This window comes from Lagenorhynchus albirostris, chromosome 2 (genome assembly GCF_949774975.1).
Source record: "Lagenorhynchus albirostris chromosome 2, mLagAlb1.1, whole genome shotgun sequence".
NCBI lineage: Eukaryota > Metazoa > Chordata > Mammalia > Artiodactyla > Delphinidae > Lagenorhynchus > Lagenorhynchus albirostris.
Genome location: NC_083096.1, coordinates 39926147 through 39945402, shown reverse-complemented (window position 1 = coordinate 39945402; position 19256 = coordinate 39926147). Strand labels below are relative to the sequence as shown.

At 36.2% G+C, this 19256-nt stretch overlaps 1 protein-coding gene across 8 annotated transcripts in view; it reads left to right on the top strand.

Annotated features, from left to right (window-relative positions):
- LPGAT1 (lysophosphatidylglycerol acyltransferase 1) overlaps nucleotides 1–19256 on the top strand; it is a 105396-nt gene that overhangs the window by 59037 nt on the left and 27103 nt on the right. For all 8 annotated transcript variants that reach the window (XM_060130962.1, XM_060130919.1, XM_060130929.1 and 5 more), the window contains 2 exons: nucleotides 13190–13308; nucleotides 18188–18283. In XM_060130962.1, the coding sequence (XP_059986945.1) occupies nucleotides 13190–13308; nucleotides 18188–18283 (215 nt within the window). The remainder of the gene's footprint in view (nucleotides 1–13189; nucleotides 13309–18187; nucleotides 18284–19256) is intronic.

Genomic DNA, 19256 nt, shown 5'->3' with positions numbered 1-19256 from the left:
ATTCTTAGTACTTTCTTCTTTCAGTATCCTAGGTTTCAAAGCTTAGGAATATGGCCAAGCCTCAACCCAGAGGGTATATTGGCTCCAGCCATGAACTCCTTTGCTTCAGGCTTCTTGGACAGTTGGCTGGCATGAATGCTTGTATGTGCTTTCTGCTCTTTCATTTTAAGGGGCATCCCCAATTTTGTCTAGCTCAGCGCCACTTAGGATATCTACGTTCGTGGTGATTTTCTGAGCAGTTCTCTTTTTAACTTTTTAACTCCTCTCATTGCCTCTTTGCCATGGGTTTGGTTAGTGCTCTGGAACTGTGCTGTGGAAAGTCTTCCCCTTTTCTCTGTCCTCCTCCTCCAACTTGTTCGCACCCTCATTCATCTGTAGGTAAGTCTGTTACCCAAAGCTAACATCCCATCTCTCTTGCTTCACGTTACTGATTACTATCTCCTTCTATCTTTGCTCTTAGTCTTCCAGGATATAAAGATACTAAAGACATTCTCACCTTAAAAAAAAAAAAATCCCCCACTTAACAACTAGCTACTCTCCCAAATCCCTGCAGCCCTTCATCCCTTCCCTCCACCCCACATATTGTCAGTTCCTTTCCTGCTGGGTTTCTGTGGTTTGTGAGATAATGTGCAGAATTCTGGTGCTCTAGTAGCCTGGCCCAAGCCTACCTCTTAAGCTACATCTTTTGGTATTCCTTTATTCTTCCTGTTACATTGCAGGATGTCCTTTCTATCAAGAGCCAGTCCCTTTGCTTAGATTCCATTCCTTCCTGCTTGCCCAGGAACCGTCCTCCATTGTTAATCTCCTCTTTATTTAACTTTCATAAAAACTCTCAAATTTCCAATTACTCTTAAAAAATTGGAGGGTCTGGTAACCGGGGCCACATTCCCAGATATCGGCAACAGCCTGGAGCTGGATAGGTAGCTGCCCTCTTTGGGGGTGGGGCATGCACTCTGTTTTTCACACAGTCCCACTGCTCTCTTCTGTCATATAGGAAGCCCACTTCCCTCACTTATGTCACCTGCCTGGTGACAAGAAAAGGGATTTTATATCTCCTGGCCTAAATTGTAGTATCTGACTTCTAAAAGTACCTCTGTAATCTGACCTCTTATTTACAGATACAACCTCATTTTCCATTTTTCCCAGTAGCAACTGTCTGTTCAAGGCCATTTCCCCCATGTCTTTGGTATCTCTTCCCTTCATGTTTTAGCTCCCAATGATTTCTCTTTCCCTGCCTCCTGTGGTACGTATCTTCATGTGTAATGCATTAATCCCCAATTTATCTTTTATTCCCAATAAGTGAGCAGACCTCTTGAGGGCAGGGATCATATTGCATCAATTAAAAAGTGTGCTTAAGTTTTATTTGGAAGAAAATGTATTTTTTAAAAAACTGAAATCATCCAGCTCAGCGAGCTGCTGCCTCAGTAAGATGCTGGCCTGATGACAGGCACACGCCAGCTGAATTGATGAGGAACAGCAGATTCACAATTCCAGTCTCAAGCTTCCTCCAGGGCATAGATCTGAGGACTGGAAAGGCTGGCAAAATTGCTTGTACTATTTAAAATGTTCTCTGTTTCAGTCTTTTATTTCTGCCCTTCCATGCTCTCTCTTCTCTCACCTTTTACTTTTTCTCTCTTTCTTTCTTTTTTGCTAAGTTCCTATAGTTGAATTTAATGAGTTAATTACCTTGTGATAGAACCCCTGTGTACGTTTATGTCCCCCGCAGTGGTAGAATCCTATTTCTCTATGAAGAGAATAAAACTAGTTGGATGAATGAATACATCAGTAAGTGCTTTGGGGGATAGTGAGCAGGAGGTGCTGTAAATTAATTATCCTTACCATCTGTATGTTTTTCTTTGCAACTAATTCGGTCAGTCAAGAAGCAGCCGTAGAGTTCTGTTTCTTTTATTTGATAAAATATCTGTGAAGTGAGGAACTTGGATTCAGATATCTGTAAATTCCTTTCTAGCTGTAAACTTCATTAAAATCAAAACCCCTACCATATGTAATAGTCTGATTCTAAAACTATTTAGAGCTCTAGTAGCAAAGCAGAGAAGTACCTACATTGCCCTCTTATTTCCTAGCAATTTGGTGCAATCCTTTACCTTTAGGAGAAGTTAGAATTTCCCTTCTTCCAGTTACTCATTTTAGCAGCCTAAGGCAGATAATATTTAATCCCACTGCTTACACTTTTCCCAATGGAAACAAATTAAAGTACCTTTGATTTAAATCCCCATCTCTGAATTTAGTATAGTGTTCTGTTGGTCAACTTACAAGTGAATGTAAGAAGCTGTTTAAAAGGTTGAGAAAACAAAACTTTGAGCAAGTTGAGCATTTTGCATAGAGTGAAGTACTTTTATTGGAACATACTATAAAAAGAAACGTAAGATGTAAAGTCTTAGCGACTTCAGCTCTCAGTGGTTTAATAAAATACATTTGAACCAGACTACTCAGGGGGAGAGGTTTTTAGTTAGTGAAAGTGAGAAAATGAACATTTAAGAAACAAACAAAAAGAGTGCAGCCCAGTAGTAGTATCTTCCATTAATTTTTTTTTTTTTTTTTTTTTTGCGGTACACGGGCCTCTCACTGTTGTGGCCTCTCCCGTTGCGGAGCACAGGCTCCGGACGCGCAGGCTCAGCGGCCATGGCTCACGGGCCCAGCCGCTCCGCGGCATGTGGGATCCTCGCGGACCAGGGCACGAACCCGCATCCCCCGCATCGGCAGGTGGACTCTCAACCACTGCGCCACCAGGGAAGCCCTTCCATTAATACTTTGATCTGGGGAGAAAAACCTTCCTGAATTACAAAAGTAATAAGTCAAATGCTGAAAACAGAAAAATATAAAGAAAAGAAAAATAACAGAGCAAGAATTATCTGTAGTTCTGCCATGCTTTAGTCATCATTATCCTTGGTACTCACATTCTCCCCCAACTTCTAACCCTGGCAATCCCTGATCTGTTCTCTTTCACTATAATTTTGTCTTTTTTGAGAATGTCATAAAATGGATTCATGCATTATGTAACCTTTTGAGACTGACTTCTCTCACTCAGCATGCCTTTGAAAGTCATCCAAGTTGTTGCATGTATCATTAGAATGTTCTTTTTTGTTGCTGAGTCGTATTCCATTGTATGAATGTACCACAGTTTATATCCATTCAGCTAGTGAAGGACATTTGGTTTGTTTCTAGTTTTTAGCAGTTATGAATAGGCTGGTATAACATTCATGTACAGGTTTCTGTATTAACTTAAGTTTTCATTTCTCTAGGGTAGGAGTCAACAAACTATGCCCAATGGGCCAAATTTTCCTGTTGCCTGTTTTTATATGGCCCTATGAGCTAAGAATGGCTTTTACATTTGTAAAGGTTTGTAAAAAAACAACAACAACAAAAGAAGAATTTGCAACAGAGACCATATGTGGCCTGCAAAGCTTAAAATATTTAATGGCTGACCCTTTGCAGAAAAAGTTTGCTAACCCCTGCTCTAGGGTAAATACCCAGGAGTGGGTTTCCTGGGTCAGATGGTAAGTGTATTTTTAACTTTATAAGAAACTGCCAAACTATTTCCAGAGTGGCTATACATTTTGCATTTCTATCAGCAGTGTCTACAAATTCCAATTTTTCTGCATCCTTATCAAAATTTGGTATTATCAGTATGTTTAATTTTAGTCATTCTAGTAAATGTATAGTAGTTGCTCGTAATGGTTTTAATTTGTATTTCCCTAGTGGCTGATGATGTTGAACATCTTTTCATATGGTTGTTTGCCATCCTTATATCCTCTTTGGTGAGGTGTCCAAGTTTTCTGCCTGGTTTTTACTTGGGTGGTTTGTTATCTTACTGCTGAGTTGTGGAAGTTCTATAAGTATTCTGGATACAAAGACACAAATCCTTTGTTGGATATGTGATTGCATATATTTTCTCCCAGTCTTTTCATTCTCTTAACAGTGTCTTTTGCTGAGCAAAAGGTTTAAATTTCGATGAAGTGCAATTTACTGATTTTTTTTCTTTTATGAGTTATTAATTGTTGTATAAGGTATAGGTTTAGGTTTCATATTTTTCTAACATTGTTTTTTGAAAAGACTATTCTTTCTCCATTGGATTGACTTTACACCTTTATCAAAAATCATTTAGCCATATTTGTGTGGTCTATTTCTGGACTCTCTTTTCTGCTCTGTTGATCTGTGTGTCTGATCCTTCACCAATACCATGCCATTTGATTATTGTAGCTTTATAGTAAGTTTTAAAATTGGGTAGTGTGATTCCTCCAACTTTATTCTTCCTTTTCAAAGTTATTTTGGTTTTTCTAGTTTGTTGGCCTTTCTTTATAAGTTTTAGAATCCAATTGCCTGTATCTGCAAAAGTTCTTCTTGGCATTTTGATTAGAATTGTGTTTTACTTGTAGATCAATTTGTGGGAGAATTGATATCTTTAATATGTTGAATCTTTCAATCCATGAACATGGTATTCATTTCATTTTGGCCTTCTTTAATTTCTTTCATCAGGACTTTGTAGTTTTCAGCATACAGATCCTGTCCATGTGTTTTAGATTTGTACCTAAGTATATTTTTTGAGCTATTGTAAGTGGGATTTAATTTTTAAAAATTTCCTATCATTCATTACTAGTATAAAAATATGATTGATACTTACTGTTAGTAACTTTGCTAAACTCACTTATTAATAATAGGAGCTTTTTGTAGATTAATTGGGACATTCTACAGAGACAGTCATGCTATTTGTGAATATGGGCAGACTTATCTCTTCCTTTCCAACCTGTATGACTTTCATTTCTTTTTCTTATTTATTTATTTATTTATTTTTGCATTATTGAACTGGCTAGGACTTCTGGAATAATGTTAAATAAGAGAGGTGAGATTGGACATCCTTGCCTTGTTCTCAATCTTAGGGAGAAAGCACTCATATATAACTAATACTAAATATTATGTTAACTGTACGTTTTGTGTAGAAACACTTTATTACATTGAGGAAAGTCCTTTCTGTTCTTAGTTTACTGAGAGTTTTTTTCATGAATGTATATTGGAATTTGTTTAGTGCTGTTTGTGCATCAATTCATATGTGTCTTAGTCTGTTTGAGCTGCTATAACAAAATGTCACAGGCGGGGTGACTTATAAACGACAGAAGTTTATTGCTCATAGTTCTGGAGGCTTGGAAGTCCAAGACAAGGTGCCAGCATAGTCACCTTCTGATGAGGGCTCTCTTGATGGTTCATAGCCTTTTCACTGTGCCCTCATTTGGTAGAATGGGCTAGACAGCTCAGTGGGATCTCTTTTATAAGTGCACTAATCCCATTCATGAGGGCTCAACCCTTATGACCTAATCACTTGCCAAAGTCCTCATCTGCTAATGCCATCACCTTTTGGGGATTAGGACTTCAACATTTGAATTTTAGGGGGACACAGACCTTCAGACCATAGCAATATAATCATGAGGTTTTTCTTCCTTAGATTGTTAATATAGTGGACTATTACACTGATTAATTTTTAATATTCAATCAACCTTGTATTCCTGTGATGATAAACCTTACTTGGTTGCAGTGTATATTATTGGATTCCATTTCCTAACATTTATTGAGGATTTTAATGGATATAAGTCTATAGTTTTGTTTCTTTGTTTGTTTGTTTCTGGTTTTGGTATAAGGGTAATGCTGGCCTTATAAAGTAAACTTGAAAGTTTTCCCTTCTTTTCTATTTTCTGGAAGATATTGTTTAGAATTGGTGTTATTTCTTTTTAAAATGTTTGGCAGAATTTGCTAGTGAAATCATCTGGGCCAGAAGAATTATTTTTTGGAAGATTTCTGACTATAAAATCAATTTATTTAATAGGCTGCTTTATTTTCTGTCTTTCACATTAAAGGCTTTTTCTGGGTATCTGGTAATACCTGACCATCTGTTCTTATTTAAGAGTAGGGGACTATAAAGTTGATTGGTAGCCCTGTTTGTGGCTGCGTCTTGTCCACACTAAGCCTCATTGTAGGATAATCTGATTGGAATACTTCACTGGAGAATCCTAAATGTCAATATTTTTAGATCTTTTCTCTTGAGCTGATCAGATTTCCTAGAGAAGACTCCTCCAAACTCTTGCTGCCATATCCTGGGGCTGAGTGGGTAAAGATTAGGCATCAGAGGGCTTGATCTTTGTTTTCAATAAGCACATGTTCACTTAGTCCTCATGTTGTCTGTACTATTCTCATTTGTTATTTAACCTCACTCTGATTTTACCACAGGATTATATTGACCTAAATCATTTTGAACTTTCTAACGTAGTGGTTTTAAATGGATAGGGGTGGGGGTGGGATGTTTGGAAATGTGTAGGCTCTTGAGGGTTGTAACAGAGAATGTTGGCCAGGTGTGCTAAAAGTTTTGCAATGCTGATGACTGCGGGAAGAATTGCTTCTCCCGAGATACCAATATCTCCCCTGTTGGAAACTGTCTAGGTTTAAGTTAAAGCAAATCTCAATACCAGTTAGAGTTCATTATCACTTATTATCTTTGACTTTCTTGCTCTTTCTTTTTCCATTCTTGCCAGTGGTGATTTAGATTATACTGGTATTTGAAATTAGCAACTATTTTAAAGTTTTCTTTTAAGCAGGTGGCTAGAGTGGAAGTGAGAAGACTAGTTAGGAGGTCACTTCAGAAGTCCAAGAAAGAGGTACTGATGGCTTGGCCTAGAGTAGTAGTAGTAAAGAAGGAGAGACAGAGGTTGCAGGATGTGTTTTGGAGATAGAGTCCAAAGGACTTAGAGATGGATTAAATATGGAGAATTGAGGAAAGGGGGGAATCAAAAGTGGTCTTAGGTTTGGTCTTGAACTGACTGGGTGAATGATGGTGTCCTTCGCTGAGATGGAGCAGACTAGGGTAAAGAGCTGGTTCTGTATTGAGCACATTAAATTTAAGATACCTGTATCCTGGGCCCAAAGACAATGTTGATTTTTTTTTTTTTCTTAGATACTCTTTGCCTTTTTAGACTTGTTTATTATTCAGCTGTCATGCAAAAAACTCTTGATCCTTGGCTCCTGCACCGTTCCTTATTGTTGCCGCCCACTAACCTTATTTGTTGAGGACTTTGGGACTTGGCTTGTCCACCCCACTTCTTGGCATAATCATGGGCAACGTCAGGGGCTGTGTGGGCAACTTACCCGTTCCTGTTCTCAAGGTTCCTTGATGTAGCCTGCCAGCAGTGACAGCATGATACAGTGGTTTTGAATCCCAGTTCCCCTACTGCCTAACTGTGTAACTTTGAAGATACTGCTTAACCTTTTGTGTCTCATTTTCTTCAATTGTAAATTGGGGATAACAGTGTCTGTACACTTGGGATGTTGTGAAGATTACATAGGAAAATAATGTGAATTATTTTCTCTTACTAATTATTAATGCCTGACACATAGTAAGCATTCTATAAATGTTGGTTATTAAGATTATTAGTATTTAATTATATATCTATTTAATAATATATACTACTATTATTCTTTTAGTTAACCAACCCCTCCAAAAGCTACACCTTGAGCCTTGCCTCCTCAAATTTAACCTCTTAAATTAAATTAAATTAATTAAAGTGCCAAAAGGCACTGACCACAACTTCCTAGTATGTTCAGTATACTTGTTTTAAGAAAATAAAACTCGTCAGAGCTAAAATTCCAGTGGTTCTTATTTACAGACATACATTAGATTCACCCGGGGGCTTTCTCACAACGTCTGGGCCCTATCTATGGGGGTTTGAGTAGGATGGGTAAAGGTGGAGATGGGGGATGGCTTCAAGTATCTCTACTATAATAGCCCTCCCTCAGTTTTCTTTAGTGAATTACCCCCTTGCTTGGTTCCTTTCCTCACCAGTCTCCTCTCCATTAATCAGTACCTTAATCTACTTTCTCACGGCTACCCTTCATGTCCTCACTCCCTTTTTATCTTCCTCTGCTAACCCCTAACTTTGGATCAGTCCAACCCACTCTGCCTCCAACGTGTGTTACTGAAAGCCACAGTTCTTGAGCTACATGAGATTCTTTTATGTGTTTTGTTGCTCTCTAATCTTTACTATTCATATTAGAATACCTGACCTTACGTGACACGGTAGTTGTATGACTCTTTTAGTTAATAGTGATTTCAAAAGTAACTTCAACTGTCATGTAATCTAATTGCCCAGGACGTCTGTGATTCTGTCATTTATATCTCATTCATCTTCACAATATGTTTGAGTAGCATAATGATACTAATGTTTCTTAAGTGAGTCACAGAATGGTAAATAGTTTGCGGCATCAGCTTGCAGGCATTTTTTTTTGAACTTTGAGAAGTAAGGTATTATGGTCGTGTATAAAGCAACCTTTCTTCTCTGCATTAATTCTGTTTTGTGGGTCAGTATAACAGCTTTAGCATCACTGTTTTAAAGGAAATTGTGATGGTTTATTGTTTTTATTTTCTTTTTGAGATGTGAACTGTCATGATCAATTTTAGTCTAAAACTTTTGGGGGGAGGTTTATTAATGTGTGTGTGTGTGTGTGTGTGTGTGTGTGTGTATGTGTAGCAGGTGATAATCTTTGGCTTTGGTTTTTAACAAGAATTTTTAAAAATTCAATTACAACTAGGGAACTTTTCTTCCAGTTTTTACTCAGTTGTTTTTCATTCCCTTTGGAAGTAGTGGACCTGACCCAGTTCTTTTTTGAGAATTCCTTTCACAGAACAGTGTGTTAAAATATTTTTGTCCTTCTAATCAAGTACAATGTAAGAACTGGCAGGCATCCATAGCTTCTGTTCTTTAACATGAGAATAATTCTATTCCTTGATTAAGATACTGGCTCCATTATTATACTTACTGGTTTGGATAGCAGGGTATGATTTGAGGAACATAGCTATTTCATACATAAAATAAATGCTTTTTCTCTACAAGCATTTTTTAGTCTTGATTTTGTTAGTCATATAACTTTCTAACAGTGATCTTTGAAGTATATAATGGTTTGGTAAAAGAAGAATACCATAGATACTGGAAATGAAATTTATTGTTGAATAAAATTTAGATTATTATAAAATCCAGCATGACTTTATTGCTACATCAGGATAATTTTAAAAAGTTGATCCTTCTACCTTCACTTGTTTGATTTAGTATGTGTGTGAGTCTTAGCAAATTGACATTTAGTTTGAAAATTAATTTTAGCTAAGTTATGGCTGAGAGATAAAATATGTATTGGATTAACTCTTAATGATTATACCCTGAAAGTATTATAGAAATAAACATTGAGAACCCTTTATAATACGTAATGGTAGATTTCTGTGATAATGTTCTGGATGTTTAAAATACAGTGCTGTTGTTCTTTTCCTATAGTTGGTTAGAAAAAAACTATAATTTGGGGGGAATAGAATGGAAAAGAGAAAGGATGGGGAAAATTGAGGAGGGTGGAGTATATTAGTTTCAGAGGGCTGCCATAACAAAGTACCACCAGCAAAGTTCCTGTGGCTTAAAACAACAGGAATTTATTCTCTCACAGTTCCAGAGGTTAGAAGTCTGAAACTGAGGTGCTGACAGGGTTGTGTTCTGTCTGAAGTCTCTGGTGGGAAGGATCCTTCCTTGCCTCTTGCTCGCTTTGGGTGGTTGTCTGCAGTCCTTGGCTTGTAGACACATCACTCCAGTCTTTGCCTCCATTGTCGCATGGCATTCTGCTTGTGTATCTCTGTCCAAATTTCCCTCTTTTTATAAGGATACTGGTCATATTGGATATAGGTTTAGGGCCCATCCTAATCCATCATGACCTCATCTTAACTTGATACATCTACAAAGCCCCTGTTTCCAAATAGGGTCACATTCACAGGTTTTGGATGGATGTAAATTTGGTGGGACACTATTTAAGCCAGAACAGAGAGTTCTAAATTCAATTTTTATTTTGAGATTTAAACCAACACACTAGATTTATCTACTTTATATAAAGCAAGTAAGATACATTTTAAGTAGAAAACTTATTTTTATTTGCAGTTATATTCACACATATGCTTTCCTACTGCACAGGCCTAGGTATCTAGTATTTTCCATTCATGTAGCAGAAATTGCATTAAAGGACTATTTGGTTATGAAACATCTATTTATATAGATGTAGAACTAGAAGACTTTCCACATTACCTCTTAACAGCCTAATATCTATAGAACCAAGTTAGACTTTTCTTGAGTGTTTTAACTGCATTAGAATAATACTTTTGTTCTTATTTGTATTATATCCACAGTGCCTGATGCTGATTTATTGAGTGAAGAATGAATTAATGAAAGAATGGTGGGGTGTGTGTGTGTGTGTGTGTGTGCGCGTGTGCGTGTGCGTGCGCACTCATATTCATTGAAGGGTTGTCAACAGAGATGTGTTATGAGGAGTTTTCATTTAGTAAATATATTCTCTCTTCACACGCTGTTCTGCACTTTGCTTTTATTACTTATAGTATATCATTCCATATTAGTGTAAAAATGCTATGATTACATAATATTCCATTGCATGGATATATTATAATTTATTTAACTAGTCTCCCTTTTTATTTTTAATTGTGACAAAAGACACATAACATAAAATTTACCATCTTAACCATTTTTAAGTGTCAGTATTGTTAAGTATATTCACGTTATTGTGTAACCAATCTCCAAAACTTTTTCTTTTTTTTTTTTTTTTTTTTTGCTGTACGCGGGCCTCTCACTGTTGTGGTCTCTCCCGTTGCGGAGCACAGGCTCCGGACACGCAGACCCAGCGTCCATGGCTCACGGGCCCAGCCTCTCCGCGGCATGTGGGATCTTCCCAGACCGGGGCACGAACCCGTGTCCCCTGCATCGGCAGGCGGACTCTCAACCACTGCGCCACCAGGGAAGCCCTAAAACTTTTTCATTTTATAAAACTAAAACTCCATACTAATTAAACAACTCCCCAGTTTTCCCTCCTGTCAACCACCATTTTAGAAATTTCTATGAATTTGAGCTAGTCTCTCTTTTTAGTTTTCATCTTTGCTCTTATAAACAATGCTGCAATAAAGAGCTTTTCATATGTGTCATTTTACGCATGAATAAGTATATCTGTAAGATGAATTCCTAGAAGTGGAATTGCTAGGTAGAAGGATTTTCACATTTCTTAGTTCTGATATATATATCGCCAAACTGACTTCCAAAACTCTTGTACCAATTTATACTCCCCCTGCTCCCACACACAGTGTATATCAGCTATTCAAGTATGTTTCAGTAAAGTTAGCTTGTCAGCTAGACTTCACTGGCAACTTGGGAGAGGAAAGGCCGCTGTGAAGGAAAGTTGGTGTTGCTGGGCTGTCCCCAGTGTTCTACATCTATTCCTTAAGGATTACTTGACATCTGTAATGTAGTTTCCATTCTGCATTCATTTTAAAAACTTAAAAACTGGGCTTCCCTGGTGGCGCAGTGGTTGGGAGTCCGCCTGCTGATGCAGGGGACATGGGTTCGTGCCCCGGTCTGGGAGGATCCCACATGCCGCGGAGCGGCTGGGCCCGTGAGCCATGGCTGCTGGGCCTGCGTGTCCGGAGCCTGTGCTCCGCAACGGGAGAAGCCGCAACAGTGAGAGGCCCGCATACCGCAAAAAAAAAAAAAAAAACTTAAAAACTTTCACCGTATAGTGTAAGCTATTCGTGTGTTAGTAATAACTTCTGAGAGAATGACTGGAATACCTCACTTTGCAGGTAGGTACCACAACTGAATATATGTTCAGCCCAGCTGAAATTCCCTTAATACAAATCTTTAAGATCTTTAAAATGAATGCATAGATACCTTGCTTTAATGGCTGGTTTTTTTTTTTGTTTTTTTTTGTTTTTGGCTGCATTGGGTCTTCCATGCTGCGCATGGGCTCTCTAGTTGTGGCGAGCGGGGGCTTCTCTTGTTGCAGAGCACAGGCTCTAGGCGTGGGGGCTTCAGTAATTGTAGCACGCAGGCTCAGTAGTTGTGGCTCGCGGACTTTAGAGTGCAGGCTCAGCAGTTGTGACGCACAGGCTTAGTGGCTCCGCGACATGTGGGATCTACCCAGACCAAAGCTCGAACCCGTTTCCCCTGCATTGGCAGGCAGATTGTTAACCACTGCGCCACCAGGGAAGCCCTTAAATGGCTTTTAATAATAAAAAAAATTAACGGAACTCTTTTCTCAAATGAACTCTTATGAGGAGCTCCGCTGTATTGGGGTGACAGTGAAAGGTGACTGTGAAGGAGGGAGGCTGGCAGAGGTAAAGCAGGTGAGCAACAGGTCTCCCATCCCTATTTCATCCAGAACTATTACACACAGGTGACTCAACTTCTTTCCTTATAGCAGTGAGTGAGATGAGTGAATGCTAACATATATTCAGCCTCTGGTAATTCACGTCAGACATTTGAGGAACCTAGAACCTTCTTTGTAGAGTCCTGATGTTTGACACTGATGCTCAGTTTTATTTTTTTGCGTGTAGTAAATTTGGTATAAAATGAGGCGTAACTACCTGGAGATATCACTGTTTTCCTTAAAGTGTACATATAGGCTTTGGTGCATTGACTTTTCATCTGGAGATTTTTAATAAATGTAACATCCTTAATTAGTTTTCTTGTAAAATGAAAATGCTTACACATTTTATAATATTTGCATATTTTATTATAAAGTAGAATTTAAGGGGGCTTTGGGAACCACCTCCCAATGATGATCAGTATTAAGTTTTGAATTCATTTCCTCAGACTTTTTTCAATGTATTAAGTTGCGTGTAAATTTTATTCCTTCTTTGAAAAGATGGGATTATATTTTATATACTGTTTTGTGGTATGTTTTGTTTACTTGATAAGAAGTCCTTTTGGGTTAGTGTATAGAGATATCCTCCATTCTTTTAATGGGTTTATACTCTTCCATTATATAAAAATTATCCATTCCCCTGTTGCTGAACGTGTAAGTTGCAATAAATATCCTTTGTGCATATCTTTGCCTGTTTGGACAAATGTTTCTATAGGATAAACTCTTAAATAGAATTTCTAAATCAAAGGTATGGCCGGTTTACATTTTAACGGATGTTTTGGGTCTCTATAAAATATGAACATCCTGATTTTTATAGGAAATAAACTTAGTTCTAAACTTTTAGAAGTTTTAGCTAAGTGATGTATCATCATTAATGTGCACCAGTGTTTCTAATACAAGTCTTCTGGAAATGTATACATTTTTTAAATGACAGCTTTGAAACTTTTTGTTCTTACAGTGATGGAATGGGGGGAAGATATTAAAGCAATTTCAAAAGATGAAGCAGTAATGTTGGTGAATCATCAGGCAACAGGAGATGTGTGTACTTTGATGATGTGCCTCCAGGACAAAGGACTGGTAAGCCATCCTGAAGGCAGAGATAGGCTGCAGAAAGGGGAGGTTAACAGAGAATCAGTTTACGGATCTTACCACAGTTGGGAATGTAGACTTACACTTTAATATGTATACTTTTCATGAAAATTTAGAAAAATTTAAAAAGAGAAATATACTATGTATATAACTCTAAATTATTCTAAGAGAGGAATTTACAGACCTAAAGAAAAATAACTGGGATAATGTGGATTATATCTCCACAAAGCTGTTTTTTAAAAAAGATAACTGAAATGGAAGCAAAGTTAATATGGTTCAGCATGGGGCTGTCTTGAGGTGAGTGGTGGATTGCCAGTTTGAGAAATACAAACACAAAAAGCAGTTTGCTTAAGATAGAAGAGTAAAATTGGACAGGGAATTAGGTGATCTTGGGGATCTTTAGCCAAAAGAAAGTAAGGTAAATATTATTTTGGATTTCACTTAGAAAGCAAATTGAAAGGAAAGATATTAGGGCCATTTTATTCAGCGTTCTAGGGCTGTGTTTGAACTGTTGACTTCCCATTGCTTATATTGCTAACTAAAACATACCTGTAAACTGGGAGGGTTTAAAATAAAGTCAGTCCTTAACATTAAAAGAATTGTTACCTTAAGAGTAGGTAAAGCGGTTATGTTCATAGAAAAGTAAATAAATAGAAAATACATAAAATTAATGGAATTAATATTTGGCCTAATAGTGAAGAAACAAATCAATAGGTATTTTATAAGTGTTTCATATTTATGGTCACCGACTATAAATATAGAAGACCATCCTATAAGATACTATCCCCGTAAAGCAACTAATAATCTAGTGGTAGGTGGAGAGAGGGAATAGCAAACAATACTTAATTGCAAAGTGAGAAATATTCAGTGGAAAGTGAGCTCACCATGTACTTGGTGGATATAGAAAACTTTGTGGAGGGGAGAGGACGTAAACTTGACCTTGAAGGGTGAGTAGAATTTAGTTAGGCAGAGTAGTGAAGCAAGGGCCTCTTCTTTAGTGAAATAATCTTGGCCAAAACACTAAGGCAAGAATACGCCTGGTGTGTTTAGGTCCCAGAGTTTGCATTCAGCAGCTCAGGGGTCAGAAAATGAGGTGACAGTAAATGGAAAATATGTTTGCTTATTATGGAATCTGTTTTTGTTGTTTATCTGAAAAGCAGAGGCATAATTTTGCTAGAATGTAGAATAAATTCAGTCCTTTCTTATATTCAGAATCATATTCAGAATTGTTATATCACTGTGTAGATATATTTGCATTATAATAATATTTACTGCCTGTCCCCTAAATTCTTGATGTTAAAATTGTGTAAAAACTAGTTTGTTTGGCTTTGTATCAAGGAGAACATTTTTATGCTTACCGATAAGATACTTATATTTATAGTGATTTTTCTGAGGGCCTACAGTGTCTTCTATTGGTTTTTGAATCTCAAAGAGTGCTTAAAACGGTGACTATAAATATGCCTAACTTTGTTACTCTAACTCCAGTTTGGCAGAGATGAGAACTGTATTAACCAGAGTATCAGGTAATCTGAGATTCACCGATATTGTGGACAAGAAAAATTTTGGTTTATTTGTTTGCTCTTGTAAAAAGATTTTAGTTGGTCTTTGGTTCATTTTTCTGTCCAGAGTTATTTTGTTTTTATTTTCAGATTAATTATACTAATGTTATTATCTAATATTACAAAATAATTTGAAACCTTGAAGAATTTTTTATCTTGTTTCATAAAGGAGTAATTGAGAAATAAAAAGGTGGAAACATGAAAATTTCTGGCTCCTGCGTAATAAGTATGGGGCAATATTAATTTACATTCACAAGTAGGAATGTTTACTTGATTAATTGCATACTCCATGGGCACGTTCAAAGAAAGAAAGCTAATGCTAAATTGTGGGCCAGTTTAAAAATACTAGTTTAATGGTGATGTGAGCATAACATAGCTTTTTGAATTCAGGAATTCCTGTAGCGCCTGTCGTTGTTCCTCAGTGGGGGCACTGCTTGCATTTTGGTAGGACGGCACTGTTGTTCTTGACTGTCCTGCTGCACATTGTTTTCGTTACCTGGCTGCAACCTACTATGTGCTAGTAGAACTCCCTGGTCATTGTGACAGCCAAAATTGTCCTTGTAGACTTCTAAACGGGAAAACCATTGGCTCCACTAAAATTTCAGAAGGATATGAAGAATGGAGCCATTCATTTAAGCCTCCCCAGATGTTTTGACATGTAGAAAATTCGTGCTTCCGGGTAAAGAATAATTGATGTAGAGCAATTTTGTCCCTTGGAAATACCTAACAACGTTCTGAGTGACAGCCTGTGAAACGTTGACAGAGTTGATTCAGGCAGCTTGTGTTTACTGACCTCATTTTTTCAGAAATATGAAACAAAGGATTAGTTATATTTTCTAAACGTGCTGGTACCTTTTTAATAAGTATCTGTGAAGTGCGGAGTCTTGCCCTTTTCTGGCAATTGATGATAAAACCAAGAATTTTTATTTCTATCAATAGAATGTTTAGATATGTAATAAATATTTATTGACTTGTAACATTTCCCCTAAAATAAGTTAGGACAGAATTATCCATACAAATCTCAGAAGATAGCTTGGCTGTCTTACTGAATTTGTTTTACGTTACCCTTCTAACTGAGGCGGTAAATCCACTATAAATGTAAGATTAACCATAAAAGCTAGTTACTTTAGTGTTGGTATTAAACCCAGAGAGCAATAAATTGCAGCCACACTTCATACTGTGTATAAAGCTCAAAGGTTTTACAGGTTGACTCCACTTGCTTTTTGTTTTGTTTCTTGGGGCACTTTTCAGCAAATTCCATTTAGTTCAGATCTCAATTTATCTAAACAAAGTGGTTATCATTACAAAGCAAAACAAGATTCAAAAATGAGATGTTGGTGATTATTTTATTCTGTATTAAGTGATTTGGGAATCAGTCTTTCATGTATGTATCTTTATTTTTTTAAAGTTATTTTATATGGTAAAACTGTTGGAATAGGAGTCATGTAAATGAACTGTTCAGTGATACTGAAAAATTACATCAGAAGCTTGAATATTATTTGTGGGCTTTTATAATGTTTTTGTAAAAGCAACACATGGATGTCAATGCTTAGTTTTTTCCTTATATGTTAGTTCATACAATTTGGTGCTCAGAGATGAAGTTTACATTTGTTATTCCTGTAGGAACCAAAGTGGAGCTCTGTTGCTTTCTTGATGGAGGCTGTAGTTTTCACTTTATTTATTTAAGGCTTATAACAAGGGATGCTGTTATCTCAGCAGGGGAGAACAATTAACCAATTCATTTACTAGATCCTGTTTACACTTACTTTTAATTTTGAAATTTGCTTGAAATAAAGTCTTCTGCTCTTGATATGGCTATTAACTCTTATCAGCAGTGGATAATATTTTTGTGTTTAAGAAACTGAGTATTTTTATGCTGGCAAAGAGTAAGGCCTTGTATAAACTAACAAATACTCTTTGTGATATAATAGAATGTGTAAATCATTCTACTAAATGAATTTTTAAAAATTTTACAGTGTATTTATTGACTAATGTTCTTTTTATTTGGATATTTTTATATTTTATATTTTTATAAATTTTTATATTTACATCTTTATATTTTATGACTTTTAATATTTTAGCCATGAAGTTAAGGTCACATTTTATAAAGCCTTAGTGCTTATTAATTAAACGTGGAGCCCTCATTTGATAACTTAGGCATATTGTATTGTTTCAAAATAACTTTACAAGTTATGTAAGAATTTCCAAAGGTTTTGTTTACATAGAACAAATTGGAAATCATTAAGTTCAAATTTAAGAAGTTAATTCAGTTTTATTTGTTACCCAGTGATATGTATATACCTATGACCTAGGAATCCAAGACTTGGAATCAAGACCTGTAATTTTTTTTTTTTTAAGCACTAACATAGCAATAAATATATTATGTTTAAATAGTCTAAATACAGCAAGTTAAAGAAAGATTGGTGGAGTAGATAAACATATTATTCAACAATATTCTGTCTACAAGAAACCTACTTCAAATACACTGAACTAGTTAGTTTTAAGGTAAAGGATATAAATATATATATATATATATATATATATATATCATGAACACATTAGTCAAAGAAAACAGTGAGATTGGCCATATTAATATCAGAAAAAGTAACCTTCAAAGGAAAGAAAATTAATAGAAACAAAGAGGACCGTTACATAAAAGGACCAATCTTCCAGGAAAGCATAACAGTCTTAAATGCATAAACACAAAACAACAAAACCTCAAAATGCATGAAGCAAAAACTGATAGAGATGAAAGGAGAAATAGATAAATACAAAATTATAGTTGGAGATTTTAGTACCCGTCTGTCAGCACCTGATAGAACTTACAGACAGAAAATCAACAATGATATGGAACTCAACGACACCATCAACCAATAAAATCTAATCAAAACATGTAGAATACTACACCCCAGAACACAGAATACACGTTCTTTTTAATCGTCTGTGGAACATATACAATGATATTCTATATCCTGGGCCATAAAACAAACTTCAATACATTTTAAACATTGACCTAATACAGAATAGGTTATCTTAATATAATGAAGTCAAATTAGAACTCAGTAGCGGAAAACAGCAGAGAAATCTCAAAATCCTTGGAAATTATACAACACATTTCTAAAGAATGCATGAAGACCTGTAATTTTTCATGTAGTGCTTTATTTGTAGAAGTAACAGATTTAAGATAGTTAGGTTAATTAAAAGTATGCTTGGATGATTATACATAAAATTTAGAGACTGGCTAGACTATAGTCAGGTTTTTTTTTTTTTTCTATTCAACATTTATTTCTTGCTTTTAAATATTTTAGGTTGTTGCTCAAATGATGTGGTTGATGGATCATATTTTTAAGTACACAAACTTTGGAATTGTTTCTCTAATTCACGGAGACTTCTTTATCAGACAGGTAAGTAATGAGCATTTTTTTCCACAGTGATAGCCTGATCAATCTAATTCTTTATTGTAAAAAGAGGCATCACAAAACCAGCCAGCTCTAGTTATCTGAGGGAGCTGGGAATCTTTTTTCATAAAACATTTATTTCAGTCTGAATTTGAGTATGCATAAACATTAAAATGCAAATATTTTAATCTCTACCCTCCTCGCTTCTAAACAGTTTACCAAGCGCCTGCCACATTCTCAGCTCTTCTGCTTCTTAGCTGTGTGAATTGGGCAAGTTATTTAACCTCTCAAAGTTTCCTCATTTTTCAAATGAGAATAATGGGTACTCCTCTCACAGAGTTGCTGTGTGGATTACATGAAGTAATATGTGTTACACGCTCAGAACAGTCCCTGCTACTTTCATCAACTTCATCATGACTACCACTATCATCATCTATATTATCACTGTTATTTTTATTTACAAGTCACCGTTATATGATACAGAAGGTATCTATGTTAGCAGTTGGGAGATGGTTAAATAAATAAGATTACCAGTCGGGAGAATACTAAATAAATAAATAAGAGGAAATATTTTGCGAATTCATAGTATGAAAAGTGAGTACGTCAAATTTCTGTAAATTCAGAAAAACCTTAGAGGAGAAGATGATATGTGGCATACATTTAAAGAATGAGTACGGGTTTGATGGAGGAAGGTGGATTGGGAATGGGTCGTAAGCATTAGGGATAGTTTAGTATAGGAAAAAGAATAATACCCTCTTATCAAGTCAGCATACAGGGACTTCCCTGGCGGTCCAGTGGTTAGATTCCGCGCTTCCAATGCAGGGGCTGCGGGTTCAAAAAAAATAATAAAAGAAGAAGTCAGCACTACATTATTGTGTTTCCCTGATATGCTACATGCTTTATTTTCTCAAAAATGGATAACCAAAATATGATATCAAGAGTTTTTATGTATGATAATGCTACACTTATCTGGTGTTTA